The sequence below is a fragment of the Gossypium raimondii genome, chromosome 5 (genome assembly GCF_025698545.1).
Source record: "Gossypium raimondii isolate GPD5lz chromosome 5, ASM2569854v1, whole genome shotgun sequence".
Lineage (NCBI taxonomy): Eukaryota > Viridiplantae > Streptophyta > Magnoliopsida > Malvales > Malvaceae > Gossypium > Gossypium raimondii.
The window spans coordinates 19,484,065-19,499,380 of NC_068569.1; the positions used below are offsets into that span (position 1 = coordinate 19,484,065).

A 15,316-nucleotide genomic window follows, 5' to 3' on the forward strand; every position below is an offset into this window, starting at 1 on the left:
GGAGGGTTCGGGTAAAAATATAGGCCCGAAATATGAATTTGGGCAAAAATTTAGGCCCGTTTAAAAAACGGGCCGGGCCTCGGGCAAAATTTTTTGGCCCGGCCCGGCCCGAAAAATATTAAATATATATTTTTTCTATTTTTAAAATATAATAGTTTTTTTATTTTAAGTTTATTTACTTTCATTTCCTTGACTAGTGTTACCAAAATAATAATAATAAAACATCAAGTTTGTTTTACTAATAAAATGTTAGATTTTGTTACAACAATTAATACAATTAATACAATTAATAATTTGATAAATTTACTAATCAAATGTTAGATTTTATTACAACAATTAATACAATTAACAATTAATAATTTGATAATTTTACTAACAATTAATTTTAATAACAATTAGTTTTAATTTTATTAAAAAATAATTTTAATTTTAATTAAAAACGGGCCGGGCCGGACTTGGGTAAAATCTCAGGCCCATATTTTGGGCCGGGCCCGGGCCTGGTAAACAGGCTGAAATTTTTTTAGGGCCGGGCCCGGCCCATGGACAGGTCTACGGTGAGGTCACTACACATTCCCTTCTATGTGAAAAGTTTTTTACGTAGCTTTTATTACATTATATATTTTTTGAATATTAATTTTATTATAAAATTTTATCATATTTATTTTTTGATAAACTACTCATAATCCATCTATAACCGTTAAATAGAAGAATAATGCGCTTCAGCGCACTTGAACTCACCTACACTAACAACAATCCAATTCCGATCAAATTAAAACTCAATCAATTACTATATTACATCATATATATATATATTAGAAACAATCAGTGATCATTTTCATTAAATTGTATAGAGGGCATTGGACCATCCAGTTGTATCCATCTAACATCATTAAGAAGAAAATGAAACATTCCCTCCCTATTTATTACGCCATTTCTTGGCTACTTTTAATACCCCTTTTATTTTCATATCTATAATTCTAAACTTAAAACACTTTTTCTATTTTCATTTCCCATTATAGGATTAGCCAATGCGTGTAACAATGATAATACTTCCAATCATATTGGTTTTTGTTTATAAATTTACGTTGAATGTAATAATTAATAATTTTATTCATCCAGGTAAATAACATGGTACATGTAACAAGTACAACACAAAAAAAGAAAAAAGAAAAGGCAACATATAATACGAAAAACGTAAATAGACCATAAAAACAGGGGGGGAAACCATGAAATATGAAAACTAAAAGAGATAAAAAAGACCAACATCCTTTGAACAAGTGAACATTTGTCCCATTCCCCAAAAACCCACGACCAACCTTCTCTCAATCCCCAATTTCTTTTTATTTATTAATTAAAACATAGCCCGAATAAAAAGTAAGAGTGCTGGTCCCACCAACAAATTAAAAATTAGAAGACAACATTCATATCATTAAGAAAATTATGATAAGGGAATATGTATATATAAATATCATCCACTTCAACATTCTATTGCCTTTGATTAACAAATAGGAAGGGTTTGATCATTAGGGATTTGCTTGGTCAAATGTAACCACAAATTTGGGTCCCAAAACAATTCCACATCCTTTTTTCCCCTTTTGTTGTTTAAGATCCGCCGTTTGATGGGTCCTTAAGCTCGTGAAAGCAACGGTTTTTGATTAGTTTAAGACTAATCGAATTGAAAATTGATAATGTCATCCATTTTGTATGAAAATTATTGCTGGCGGGCAAAGGAAGAGTACTGATTCAAGCATCTGGAATTCTAAAATGAAGGAAGAAATAATTACAAGTTAGCTGAATCTCAGTTGTTAATGCCTAACTTAATTAATTCTAAGCAAAGCATTTTCTTTAAAAAAAATTATTCTTTAAATTACAAAAAAAAAAACTAACTTGTCATCTTCTCTCTCATTCTCTTTATTTTTAAATAAAAATATATAAACTTTAGCTACACAGAATCTGGGGGTGAAAACAAAGGGAAGAAATCAGAAGTTCACGAAAATTTCATTTCTTTAAGAAAGGCGTTAAGCCCCATCTTTTCTTTCTTTCTTTTTTCTTGAACTGTTTTCCAGATTGGTAATTTTCTTTTTCTTTTTTAAATATATTTTTTTCCTTTCTGCCAATTAAACAATGAAAATGGCATATTACCAATCATCCTTTCCCCTCTATAGGAAACACCCATCATTGCTGCCAACAATCCTTTTCATTTCAACCTTAGAAACCTGAGCTTCTAAGATATTCCTTCCCCTTCCTTTCCTTTCTATTTCTTCTTCTCTCCCTCTCTTTCAACCTTCTTCTCCACTTTCCTTTGTTGCTTTTTCAACAATGGATGCATCTTCTACAAGCTCAGTCAATGGGTTCTATACCTTCTTGACTCGTGGCATAGATGATCTTGAACGTGTTTATCTCTCTAATAACTTCATGTCCATCCAATTCCTTCAAAGGGTTCTTTCCCTTCTCCGATCTTTCCATTCCCAGCTACTCCTCCTCGTCCAAAAACTCCACCTTCCAGTCGGTGATAAGTGGCTCGATGAATACATGGATGAAAGTTCTAAGCTCTGGGAAGCTTGTCATGTTATTAAATCAGGCATCTCCGGCATCGAAAATTATTACTCGGCTGGCTTTAACATCATTTCTTCTTTTGATAATCATCGCCATCTTACTCACCAGCTTTCTAGACAGGTTCTTGCTTAAATTCCCAAACCTTACAACAATTTCGTTATATGTATATTCTTTTTCGAGTTTTTAGCATTGAATTCATGATCTGATATGGCTTTCTCTTTTTTCTAAAAAAACTATATGGAAACAGGTAATCCGGGCAATTTCGGCGTGCCGCAGGGAAGCTGTGGGATTGGAAGAAGAAAACAGGGCGTTGATGGAAACGAGAATCCAACCGCTTTCGTTAAGGTTTGACGAGAAAGTTTCGATCGAATCAAAGCTGAACGGGTTCAATGGTTTCCGAGGAGTTTTATACGCAATGAGGAATGTAAGCTCGTTGCTCCTAATGATCTTGTTGTACGGACTAGTTTATTGTCGAACGGAATCCAGTTTCCTACGAGGAGGATATGAAGGGTGTCTAATTTTCGGATCAGCTTTCATGATCTCAACGGGGAGATTGCAGCAAAGAGTGGCCGCAGAGATCAACCAAATGAATGGGAGGCCGGGGATATTGCTTTATGAGTTCAGGAGATCGAAGTTGGCAATGGAGGAGCTGAGAGGGGAGCTGGAGCGGAGGGGCGGCGGAGGGGTGGAGGAGTGGGAAACGGAGGTAGGGGGGATAAGGGAAAGGGTTGAGAACTTGAAAGGGTGGTTTGGGGTGTTGAGATCTGGTGCTGACAACATTGTTGTGCAACTTGATGATTTCTTTGATGAGATTGTTGAAGGGAGGAAGAAGCTTTTGGACTTTTGCAGTCATAGGTAGAGAAGAAAAGAAGATTAAATTATAAAAAAAAATGTAGGATGGTTGAAAAAAAAAAGTTACAAAAATACTTGATAGAAGAAGGTTGTTGTTGTACCTTTTGACCCTTCTCTTCTTTTCTTTTTCTTTTTTCAAAAAAAAAAAAGATTCTCTTTTTATTTTTCACTTCATGCATTTGTTGTTGTTTCTACCGCAGTTGAAACATGGAAATAGTGGTTTGTTTTCCCCAAAAATCCAGAAGGAAAATATATGCAGGGGAAGGGGAAACAGAGTAATTCAGGGGTCTCAACTATCTTAACAATGTAAACAGTTAAAATAAAAAATAAAATAAAATAATGGTTAGGACTATTTTTCATGCAGGGAAGGGGATGGAATCTTCTATATATATAATAACTAGAAAGTGTCTATGTTAGAGCTACATATATAAATATTTAGTGGGTTATTAATTAATTTATATATGTGTTTTTAAAAGTGACTTCCCTCTTGACCTGTTGATTTATATATACAGTTGTCAATTTTAGAGATGAAAAGAGAGAGGAAAAATCAGGGGTAGAGGGTGCTTTAAGATGATATATTAGAGGGGGAGGGAGTGCAAGAGAGAGGTTTTCCTGGGTAGCTTTAAATGTTTAAAGCACAAGTAATGGGTTCGTTGCTGCTGGGGGTGCGTCTGATCTAGGGTTTTTCAACTTCGGAAGCAATGGAGTTTTTAATGATGAAAGCTTCAAAGTTCTAATCACTATCACCCCCTTTCTTCCTGACATGTCCCCATCTATGGGTAGCAGAAAGTTTTTGCAGAACATTATGAAATCCGACCCTGCTCTATGCATAGGCTACCGTTGCCTGTTTCACCAACAGATCCAGCAAAGCCCGCTCAATTATCAACCCAAATCATTTTCTTCACTTGCTTTATTTGTTATTTAAAAGAGAAAAAGAAATGGGGTTCCAGCTTTTGTTTCCTCTTTACGCACTAGTTACTGAAATTAGACAACAATTATTATATATGATTCCAAGAACAGAAGCTATTGCAAGTAAAATGCAGAGACAATTTAATGGCAGGCTATAAGAACAAACATCAAAAGCAACAGGTAGGTATAATGCATGTCTGAGGTAGTATATATACACTAGAGATCAAACATCTCTCGAATATCACATATTCAAATTCGACTAAGTAGCATAAATATTAACTTAAATAAATGGAGCTCCGCAATCCACCAAGGAACATAGTAGTACTATGCTCTGTCAACTAATTCAATAGGCTGCTGCATATAAATGTAGGAGTTGTTGCCAAGGTTTCTTCACATGTGGATATATGTATAGTTCTATAAACCATGATTGTATCAAAAATATTTTAATACCGTTTTGAAAGAACTGACTATAAATTTTTACAAACAACACATGTGGAAGACAACTGATTCAGCAAAGTGATTTTGAGGAAAAAGAACCAGAAGTGTATACCTATGCTATATAATTTACAAGAGTAGAATGGGAAAAACATGGACGGCCAAAAATATACTTAAATTACCAGGAAAAAGTGAGGGTATTGCTAGAGATATAACAAAATGATGTCAAGTAATATGCAGGCCATCTTTTATAACTGTTCAATCATCGAATCCCGGCATTGCAAACTGAGCAGCAAATGCTTCAACTCGATTCCGAAGATCAATGATATCTTTGTTATTCTGAAGACCCTTGAGAAACTCTTTCTGCAATTTTCCGTGATCTCTCTGTACAGCACTTGTAATCTGAGCTGCTCTGTAAAGAAAGTCAGCCATTGTCTCAAAATCAGACTCTAAACAACCTCTTGATGTCATAGCAGGCGTACCTGAGAGAAAATTAGGGAAGTTAAAAACATTAATGGAAAAAGATGGGTTGTAAGCCAATACTTAGGTGACAAAGAAGCACAAACCAAAAACACAAGATGTGCTCTTTTTAACACCTTCGTATCCTCAAATGATCTTTGGTTGCTATAATACTCTCTAGCTATAACACGAATTAGTCACTTCTAAATATGTTATTAGTGTAATAAAACATATTAATGCACTTGAAAGAACTGATTAATAGTAGTCCATAACATCATTTTACCAATTGGTTAATTTCAACGACTCAAAAACAATCTGCAAACAAACCTAGAAAATGTGCTTGCCTAACAATAATAAAGGCACGATCTACTTTGACCTTTAATGAAGCTCTATTTATTCCCGCAACACCCCCCCCCCCAAAAAAAAAAAATGGAAAACAAGAATACTGCTTACCAATTCTAACTCCTCCAGGAGAAATAGCACCATTTTCACCAAATATAGCGGTTTTATTCAGGGTGATGTGGCACATCTCACACACTTTCTCATAACATTTACCTGGGGAACAGAATAAGAGAGTTATTTATAGAAAGAAGCGTTCAAGGAAGCATATGTTATGATATGAAGGAAATGCACTGTGTATGACTAATTGCGCATGTAGGTCATTTTTCATAGTAATAAATTTCTAGAATTATCAAACAGGTTAAACTCCAAATTCCCATCGACAAATAGATGGGCTGGGATGTAGACAGAAGAAAAACTTGTAGAGAATATAGTCTAGAAGCAATTCTTCCTTCTCTTAAGATTCTCAGGAAAATAGGCAGTGTCTAAACTGAACTATAAACGTTTATTTTCACTTCTCAGAATATTTTATTTCAGTTGTATTAGCTTTTCCAGACTGAATTTATAAAAACTAACCTATCCATACTCCTTGGAGTAAAACACAGTCATAAGCTTTCCCCTTTTAAAACATAGCCAAGAAATGGCTATCAAAAGAAAAAAAAAGCCTTGAACAAGACTAGTAAGATTTATTACAATGAATTGCGAGTTGATCTTCACAAGGGGCTTATGATAAATCCAAGAATCTATGTCATGTTCTCCAACAAGGATGAAGAAAAGAACAGAAAAAATTTATTGATAAAGCCATTAAAAAGTTTTTAAGTGAAAACTGGTCGCAAAAATCTACAATGCTTACATAATCGAAGGAAACTACATGGAGAAATAACTTAATTCCAACCAGAAACAAATTCAATATATTAGCATATATATGCTCAGCATGTAAATGCACCAAAAATCTATCATATTGAGCAGGCGAGAGCAAAGAACCTGTCAAGCCTAGAGTAGTGAGATCCCAAAGCAACAAATGGTTGTCAGTGCCCCCAGTAACCAACTTGCATTTTCTTCTCAGCAGAGCAGATGCTAATGCCTGAGCATTTTTCTTCACCTGTTGCATATATGCTTTGTACTCTGGTGTTGCCACTTGCTTCAAGGTTATGGCAAGAGCAGCAATATGATTATTATGAGGCCCCCCTTGTAATGATGGAAAAACAGCAAAGTTTATCTTTTCCTCAAAATCATACTGGCCACTACAATCACCACTGTTACCGAGACACATGCCTTGCTTTCTTGATTTTGCACCCCTCCTATAAAAAATTATACCTCCCCTTGGGCCACGTAGACTTTTGTGAGTTGTTGAAGTAACAACATCACAGTAGTCAAATGGACTGGAACATTCCTGCAATGGAAAAAAGTGAACATGCTGGTAAGGGGAAAGAAGGAACACAAATTTGCCTTGCATGAAAGGAAATACTGATTTCATCAAAATGAAGTAACATTACAAATACCGATTCCATTCAACTTCAATAAGCTATAAGTTCCAAATATTGCTAGGAAATTCAGATTAAAAGGGTGATATTTGGTTTCTGCCAAATAAAGTTTAACCTTTCTCTCTAAATGGTAAGTATAGTATGGGGCATTTTTGGTATTCCATAAATGCAAATGTTAGCATGAATGTTTAAGTTGAGTTCAGTAGCAAGAACTGCATGCATATTCAGCAGTCAAACAGTAATTCTAATTGACAATTTACCAAGAGCAATGCTACTTGTAAGTTAACCTAAGTGATACCAAGGAAATGGACACTTTTATGGTTTAGATAACTAACTTAACTCGGGCCTATTAATATCCAAATGAATTGCAAGACACCTCAACTCAGGGCACAAAAAACTTTATAATAAAATCAGAACATCAAACCAATAATTACTCAAAACAAGAAAATTTCGAACCTTAGCTGCCACAAGACCACTAATTTGAGCCATATCACACATCAACACCGCTCCACACCTATCTGCAATCTGCCTAAACCTGGCATAGTCCCACTCTCTAGGATAGGAACTCCCGCCACAAATAAGAATCTTGGGCCGGTAATCAAGCGCCTTTTCCTCAAGCTTATCATAATCGATATACCCTGTTTGAGGATTCAACTTATAAGGAAAACTCTCAAAAAATATAGAAGCAGCAGATACTTTCTTCCCACCCGGCATATACCATCCATGACTCATATGCCCTCCAGACGGCGGATCCAACCCCATTATCCTATCGCCTGGCAACAAAAGTCCGGTATAAACAGCGAAATTAGCGGAAGTACACGAATAAGGCTGCACGTTAACACCCCATTTCTCGGAATCAAGATTAAAAGCTGTCAATGCACGCTCGTGGCATAGGGTTTCAATTTGATCTATAAAGTGGTTGCCCGTATAGTACCTGGCGCCAGGCATCCCTTCGGAGTACTTGTTCGTTAAATGGCTGCCCAATGCTTCCATCGCAGCTCGGCACACAAAGTTTTCGGAAGCAATAAGCTCAATTCCCAAGAACTGCCTTTGTTTTTCCTTATTCATGATTTCATTCAATTCTGGATCCGCCTCTTCTAGCGGTTGGTTTCCCCATGACCGGACAGCGGCTCGTCTTTGGTCAAAACTTGGCTCGGAACATAACAGTTTACAAGGGTTCGAAACAGGTTTAGGATCCCTTTGTCTTTTCACGCACATAGATCGCCCTAGAATCCTAATTTCTTCATCTTCGTAGTTGTGGTCTTCGTGCTTGCCGTTCTCCAAACGAGGGGCACCGTCGTCTTTTTCCTCGAAGAACTGTAAAGGAACAGACCGCACCGGGTTCGACGAGCAGCGAAAGCTGGTATCGATTTGAAGCGAAATCGAATCGTCTGCAATGGAATTTTTAGCAAAACCCAAAGGCAAACCCGATTGAGCCTGAGATAAATCCATTCAAACCCTAAAAAAGGCAACTATTGAAATTAAAATAGAAAAATGAAGTGTTTGGGAGAAACTCTTTGAGGGAGTAGGGGAATAACAGCTTACGGCCCTTAAGGGTAAGCGTAAAAGCAACAAAAACAATGGCAGCACTTCCTAAAGCAATTACAACGGAAATAACGAAGCATTGCCTGATTCTTTGAAGCAAAAACAGAGCAAAAATTTGAAAAAGGAGTAACTTTTTTTTTCAATTCATGTATCTGAGCCTTGAAAATGGAATTATTAATACATATAGATATAATGTTGAAAGGGAAAGGTTCTAATGTAGACGGAATCACGGCTAGGTTCAAGCTTGTCAGAGGGCAAAAAAATTTGAAGCCCGGCCCAGAACCAGAATAAAAGGGGGAAAAATGGAAAAGGTGTGATCTTTTTTCCTTTTCAATTCATATATTATAATGCAGTATGGGAAAAGTTAACTCATGCAGACTGAATCACCGCTAGGTTCAAGCTTGTCAGAGGCCCAAAATAATTTGAAGCCCGGCCCAGATCCAGAATAAAAGAGGGTTCGTGGATTCTAATACAATGTTTCTTTTCAACCTTTTTTGTCGTCGTCGCGTCGTCCATGGAGTCGTCTTCATCGTCGACTTCCTTGAATTTTCTTTCGTACTGGAATTATCTCAATTTTCTACTATTCCGTCCGGTTCTCGCTGTGCTTTTCGTTCTCTCCTTCATTATTCTCTGTAATTCTTATTTTTTTCCTTTCAAAACTTATCCTTTACTTTTTCGTAATTTAAGGGTTTTGCTGGCTGATAATTCTCTTCTCTTCTCTTTTTTTTTTGCTTGAATTTATTAATAAAAATTTTAAATTTATAGGGTGGCTGTTGGCGTGGAAGTTGGTTCTGGTTCATGTTCCACTGGTTCAAGAAATTTTCGGTCTGAGGAAAAAACCGGTTAAGCCAAAGCCGCCGACTCGTCGATTATCAAGATATTATAACAGCATCAACTCTCATAGTTCTACTTCTCAATAGGTAATTTATTTATTTATTTTTAATTTGTTGCATTATGTTGTGTTGGCATGAAAAAGAGATTGAATTTTTAGTTATAGCTTGGGTGTGTGCTAGTTTATTAATGAAAGCACATAATTTGATTAGAGAATGTTAATTAAGGTGAAATTGAAGTGATAAATTGCATCAATTAGCACTGAGAACCCTTAATGTAGTAGCTGCTAAGATATTGATTCAGTGATGGTGATATGCTACATCACTTGAACTGGACCTAGTGAGTGTTTAATACGAGTATGTGTCTAGACATGAGTTTACTTATTCTAAGTTTTTCGGTATATTTTGAGGATATTATTTCGTACTCATGTCCGAAGATATATTGAATGAAGAGTCCAGAATCCAAATGACTTCTTATTCCCCACCAAACCAAGGTCAGGTTAGCTCATGATTTGGCCTTAGACCTTGGAAGATGCAATTTGGTGAATGGGATTTATTGCTATACACTATTCACCTGGCTTTGGGATTTGCATTGGAAAAGAAATATTCTCAAAAGAAAGGGCAATTAACCAATGTTTAATTTATGAAGGGAAGAATCAGTGTTCATATGTGGATCCTTCGACGTTGGTTAGTTAAAAAAATCTTGTATAACGATTGGAATTGTGTTCCCTTGCATTAGCCGTTAGGTTGTTTTTTAATGGTTTTCTTGCTGTTCATTGGGTTGTTTTACGATTCTTAGTTTCAGTATTTCCCTTGGATACTCTCTATCCATGTTATCTGAACTTTTTATTTAACTTCAAGTATGTGTTAGATACCTGTGTGGAACATATTCAGGCGTGTTGGACATTTACCCGTATTTGACACCAAATTTATGGTTATATTTGTCAAATTAACCTGCAGTTCAGTCTGTTCTTCTTTCTTATTTTATTCGCCTATAATTTAGCAGTGCCAGTGGCATATCTAAACTGTATGGTTGGTGTTGAAAACAGAAAAAAAAATGAAAGAAAAAAAGAGGCTTTATTGATAGCTTGTAAAATACAATGTTTTATACACTTTTCATCCCCAATCTGAGTGCAACTTTGTGTGGATGATAGCAGCCATAAAGCTCTGTTTCCAGATGGTGGAAACCTAAAGCAGTGCTGGCAGCTTGAAATACATTGGAGAAGATTGAGATGATTCAATTTGTTTCATACTTTTCTGGACAGAAAGTTGTCAAACAGCAAAAGGTAAACTTGTTCATTATTTGATCTAAATGAAGGAAATGACATTCGAGATGACTAGAGAATGTGGTGTTTTGTTTATCACTTCTGTAAATATATTTTCAGCAGTTGTAAAAAACTCCATTACTGAAAATATATGATGATCATTAAAAGTTTACCATTTCTTGTTCCATTAGAATTGGAGTCATGAGTACTTCCAATTATAGTATAGGTGTCATTAAAATTATCTTAACCGTGCAAGTGAATAATAAGTGATTTGGCAACCAGAAGTGGCCTTATTATGAAAGTACATTACAGATGAAAATTTTAATCCGAATTTGTAAGTGAATGTCAAATGTAAGTGGCCTTACTATGAAGAGATGACAGAAATGTAAATGTGAGTATATACTGTTGTACATTTATCCTACACAGGTGTGGATATATATACATCTCTCTCCAAATTACTGTACGAGGAGTTTATGTATATAAATATTTTAAAATTTTTAATCATTGTTTATATATTTTTATAATTCTTAATTAATTCTTTTTTAGTTATTTAAGAAATAATGAACTTGGTAAACTATTTGCCCTAAATCATTCTAGATGCCTTTAGTAATTTTAAAAACTATCTTTTCTCTGTACTTAATAATTTTAAATAATACTCAATATTTTTATAATGTTCTAAAAATATATGTCCGAGATGAAATGAATCAGTACAATCATTTGTCCATGTTCATCATGATGTGATTTTTAAATAATTATAAATAATTATTTATTTTAAGAATTTTTAAAATATTATCACCTTAGCATGAGGTATACATCTAATTCCTCCATCGGCTACATCAACATTCAACAGAAGAAATAGATGTAATTTAAACAAAATAATCAATTTGTTTTTATCTAACATATAGGAATTAATTTACCCATTTTTAATTAAAATGGATATAATTTTAAACAAAATTATCAGTTTTTTAATTTTACATAGAGAATTAATTTGTCCATTTTTGAATAAAATAGATGTGATTTTAAATAAAATGACAAGTTGACCTTTTGATCTTACACACGAGATTAATTTAATCGAATGTCTGCATGTACTCTTACCTAATCTTACTCGCTTTTTAATTTCACATTTTATAAAAAAAATTGAAAAGTCAAATTATTACTTAATAACAACACATAAAATTTTAACGAAAAGATTAATTTGTATATTTTTTAATAATATATATAGACTAATTTATCTATTTTCTAAATAAAAGAGGCAAAATACTAACATATACTCTTACCAACTCCATTATTTGAAAGATCACATTCCTGATCGCATATGCTAGACATGGGTTTTAACAATGTGCTCAAATGTAGCGATGAGAACGTTACTATTAGGGACGTCCGAAGGATTATGGACGGAAGAAATATTCAGAATGGAAATTTACACAAATCTGCCGGTTGAGTTGCATGGTGAAAAACGATGGTTGCTTTTCAGCTAATAATGAGTTGATATTCACCAAAACCAAAGCCCATCCAAGCTCAGGCAGCTATCAACAAAAGAAAAGGAATGGGAAAATATGTTGCTTTGAGAAATAAATAAATCTGAATAATCTTTAGTTGTACAAGTGTTTGCCCCCTTTCGGAAAAAAGAAACATTTAATAAAATGTGGCCCATGAAAACCAAAATGTGATAATGTTACATAGGCAAAAATAGCAAATGAAATATGAAAAAGAGAAAAAGCCTTCACGTACTAATGAGATTTGTCAGAGGACCAATTGCATGTAGCAGCAATGCCCACTTAGATTTACTGATCATCTCCCAAAGATTCATGAGTAACCACAGTTGCTTTCTTACTACTACCTGGCCCTGAAGAAACTTTAACCATCGCTGGTCTTAGTAGCCGATCCCCAAGGAGGAATCCACGACGAAATTCTTGGATGATAATCCCTTCCTTGAACTCTTGCGACTCTTCGCGTGCTATTGCTTCGTGTAGCTGTAACATACAAGTTGGAACCAAGTGAATCAATAACAAAAATGACTAGGAATGTACTGATTCTTGTGACAAGTCACTCCAAAGCCTATACAATTTGTTCAACCAAATTTATGGATAGGTATATTTCTCTTTTGGGCTCAAAACAGGAATATTCAATCAGATATACCCCGAAGAATAAACTTATGTCAACCAGATGAGATGATCTAAACATGAAAACTAAACCGAACAGGTATATGCACCGAGCTTTGTAATTTTCTGTTCAAGATTTAGAATGATCCCTAATATGGACACAAGCTCTCAATCTAAAGAAGCATGGCATTCAACTTTGGAGATCAAAAGCAGATTTTCATCATACGTACCTAGCAGTAGCACAAACTTGCAATATAGTTTCTGAATGGATGTTACTCACTTAACACCCCCATAAAGTGCACACCTCGAAGATAACCAATATAGCACATAGAGTTTGAAACTGAAACACAAACTGAACCAAGAGAATCCCTAAACAGACTAAACTAACAATTAAACCAAAGTGTTTACCAGACTGAAGGTTTGGTTCCTACGATACATATTCTAACCTTTTGCAAAAATTTAAGCAGATAGGATACTAACTGAACCATGTGTGTGCCTGTGGGTATAAATGTATCCAAAGTATCCTACACTTGCAATATGTTCTTTAATGTGACTGAACCAAACAAAACCCTATTGAAGGCTAGCAACAAATAAAGTAACAAACAGACATTACTCGTAGCATTTAAAACTTACAGAGGGATCAAAGGGCTTTCCAACTGTAGGGACAACAGCCACTTGCAAGCTCCTCATGATCTCCACAAATTGCTTGTATATACCCTGATAACTCGTATCTATCTTCTTTTCTTTCTCTGTTTCGGGTTTAATTTGTTGCTTGGCTCTCTCAAAACTGTCAACCATGGGCAACAGACTCTCCATCACTTCTCCTTTAGCATCAGACCTTGCCGTAAGTCTCTCCTTCTCCGATCTTTTCCGATAATTATCAAAATCAGCTTGTAAACGGATATACTTCTCTTTCCCAGAGGTTATCTCTGCCGACAATTCCAAAACTTGTTTTTCCAATCCATCCTTCTCGTTTTCTAAAATGCTAATTCTACTCTCAATTTCAGATACAATCCTATCATCTCCATTGAGAAGCGCCTCCCTGTAAACTCTAATCATGGCCTTTAAACTGGGAAAATCTTCTCCAGCTGATGCTTTTACATTTTCCTGATAAAATTCCTTAATGAAATTAATACTAGTTACAAACAATTAAACAATAATAAGCATCTCTTATCGATTGATTTGATTCAATTTTCATCTTCAGCCAGTTTTTTTCCTACTGTGATATAATAAAGGAGGGAAATTCTACAAATCCTTTTCTCAATCTAATGCTACAACTTATAATAGATACAAGAAAAGAAAATAAAGAACCCAGGAGGGAGGGAGAAAAAAATAACTTACAGTGCGAGCAGATTCCTGGGCTGAAAGAGAAGCCTTGAAAGTCCACCTTTGTGGACAGTTTTTGATGTTCAGAGGGAAGGAGAGGTTAGATGGAGAAAACCCAGAAAAGGGTTTTGAAAAGCGAGGTCTTTGGTAAAGAAATTGGACCGGCGATGAAGCTATATGGGTGTGTTTTGAGGGTTTTAAAGAAGCAGAGAAGTGAGGAGGCAAGAGAGAGTGGTTAGAGAATGAAGCAGCCATCTAGAATGGTGAATGATGAACCTGGGATTAGTAGGTTGTGCAACAGATTGGAGTGTAAAAATTTAACCAAATTAAAGCCTGATAAAAGAGTCCTTGGCGGCAGCCACGAGCAAGCCCGCCCTTTGGCCTTCTTGCCTTTGCCGGACACCGTGACTGAGTGAAGGATTTCTCTGGAGAAAGGAGATTGAATTGAAGCGATTTCGCTTACTAACTTACTCTTTGGGCTGTGCTTATGGGCCTGGCTTTGTTTTGGACAAAACCCCCCAAAAAACCCAATTGGAATGCTCTCTTCTCCAATATTCTCAACTTTTCTTGTTTTCTCAGAAGTGAATAATCAATAATAATATCTTCCAAAAATAATAATAACAAATATATAATACAGTTGAATAAAAGAATGAGAAATTGGATTTTTTTTATAAATAATAATTAATATTAATAATAAAACATTTTAATTTTTTTAAGACTGAGAGTATAATTTTAAGATACTAAATTAATAAATTATTTTTTAATTACCACTTTAAATAATTAACAAATTTCTTTCAAACATTTTTTTTAGTATGATCAACATTACAATCCAACCAACAAGTGTTAAATGTAGTATCAAAATACATTGCACTCTCAAGAGAAGAACGAACAGGGTTTAAATCTTGGAGATAACATTGTGAGGAAAGACAATCATGAACCCTGAGTATGAACCGTACAATAGACATGAAAAGTAAAAAAATAATAATAATCTTACAATCAATAAAAATTTCAAAACTCCTACTAACAGTATATCTTACCATTCAACACTTCTTGTCGATTATGCAAACACAATGTTTTATTACTTCTAACAAATTTAACCACTTTTTTGGATTTTTCAGGACTTGAAAACTTCTAAAGAAAAGAAAATTCCAGTTCTCTCATGCATCTCTGGATTCTCTTTGTTTTTGTAAGAAGCAAAAGCTAGATCTCATTAC

General features: G+C 35.0%; 4 protein-coding genes across 5 annotated transcripts; 2 read left to right on the forward strand and 2 right to left on the reverse strand.

The window, feature by feature from the left end:
- The first annotated feature begins 1,943 nt into the window (after positions 1-1,943).
- On the forward strand, positions 1,944-3,577 carry LOC105769599 (uncharacterized). The gene is made up of 2 exons (XM_012590338.2): positions 1,944-2,676; positions 2,804-3,577. The coding sequence occupies exons 1-2, from the start codon at positions 2,320-2,322 to the stop codon at positions 3,413-3,415; spliced, it is 969 nt and encodes a 322-aa protein (XP_012445792.1). The 5' UTR covers positions 1,944-2,319; the 3' UTR covers positions 3,416-3,577.
- A 1,167-nt stretch (positions 3,578-4,744) lies between these two features.
- LOC105769598 (serine hydroxymethyltransferase 7) lies at positions 4,745-8,741 on the reverse strand. Its single transcript, XM_012590337.2, has 4 exons — positions 7,491-8,741; positions 6,535-6,943; positions 5,665-5,766; positions 4,745-5,234 (listed from the first exon to the last, which is right to left on the reverse strand). Exons 1-4 carry the CDS (start codon positions 8,484-8,486, stop codon positions 5,011-5,013), a joined length of 1,731 nt encoding a protein of 576 aa, XP_012445791.1. The 5' UTR covers positions 8,487-8,741; the 3' UTR covers positions 4,745-5,010.
- A 302-nt stretch (positions 8,742-9,043) lies between these two features.
- On the forward strand, positions 9,044-10,849 carry LOC105769600 (uncharacterized). Of its 2 annotated transcripts, none has more exons than XM_012590341.2 (3): positions 9,044-9,211; positions 9,345-9,499; positions 10,564-10,849. In XM_012590341.2, exons 1-2 carry the CDS (start codon positions 9,094-9,096, stop codon positions 9,497-9,499), a joined length of 273 nt encoding a protein of 90 aa, XP_012445795.1. In that variant the 5' UTR covers positions 9,044-9,093; the 3' UTR covers positions 10,564-10,849. The 2 variants fall into 2 exon arrangements, with proteins under 2 accessions (XP_012445795.1, XP_012445793.1); XM_012590339.2 differs by having other exon boundaries at positions 10,567-10,849.
- Positions 10,850-12,221: 1,372 nt separating this feature from the next.
- LOC105770180 (uncharacterized) lies at positions 12,222-14,549 on the reverse strand. The gene is made up of 3 exons (XM_012591260.2): positions 14,118-14,549; positions 13,410-13,883; positions 12,222-12,647 (listed from the first exon to the last, which is right to left on the reverse strand). Exons 1-3 carry the CDS (start codon positions 14,355-14,357, stop codon positions 12,459-12,461), a joined length of 903 nt encoding a protein of 300 aa, XP_012446714.1. The 5' UTR covers positions 14,358-14,549; the 3' UTR covers positions 12,222-12,458.
- Between the last annotated feature and the right edge of the window lie 767 nt (positions 14,550-15,316).

Bases quoted from the DNA above. Each gene is read 5' to 3' on its own strand.
- LOC105769598 (XM_012590337.2), bottom strand. From the start codon at position 8,486: ATGGATTTATCTCAGGCTCAATCGGGTTTGCCTTTGGGTTTTGCTAAA. The intron at 5,767-6,534 runs GTTCTTTGCTCT...TCTGTTCCCCAG, and splicing joins CACTACTCTAGGCTTGACAG to GTAAATGTTATGAGAAAGTG. The intron at 5,235-5,664 runs GTAAGCAGTATT...ATTTTCTCTCAG, and splicing joins TCCTGGAGGAGTTAGAATTG to GTACGCCTGCTATGACATCA.
- LOC105770180 (XM_012591260.2), bottom strand. From the start codon at position 14,357: ATGGCTGCTTCATTCTCTAACCACTCTCTCTTGCCTCCTCACTTCTCT. The intron at 13,884-14,117 runs GTAAGTTATTTT...GAATTTTATCAG, and splicing joins CCCAGGAATCTGCTCGCACT to GAAAATGTAAAAGCATCAGC. The intron at 12,648-13,409 runs GTAAGTTTTAAA...TGTATGTTACAG, and splicing joins GAAAGCCCTTTGATCCCTCT to CTACACGAAGCAATAGCACG.
- LOC105769599 (XM_012590338.2), top strand. From the start codon at position 2,320: ATGGATGCATCTTCTACAAGCTCAGTCAATGGGTTCTATACCTTCTTG. The intron at 2,677-2,803 runs GTTCTTGCTTAA...ATATGGAAACAG, and splicing joins CTCACCAGCTTTCTAGACAG to GTAATCCGGGCAATTTCGGC.
- LOC105769600 (XM_012590341.2), top strand. From the start codon at position 9,094: ATGGAGTCGTCTTCATCGTCGACTTCCTTGAATTTTCTTTCGTACTGG. The intron at 9,212-9,344 runs GTAATTCTTATT...TTAAATTTATAG, and splicing joins TCTCTCCTTCATTATTCTCT to GGTGGCTGTTGGCGTGGAAG.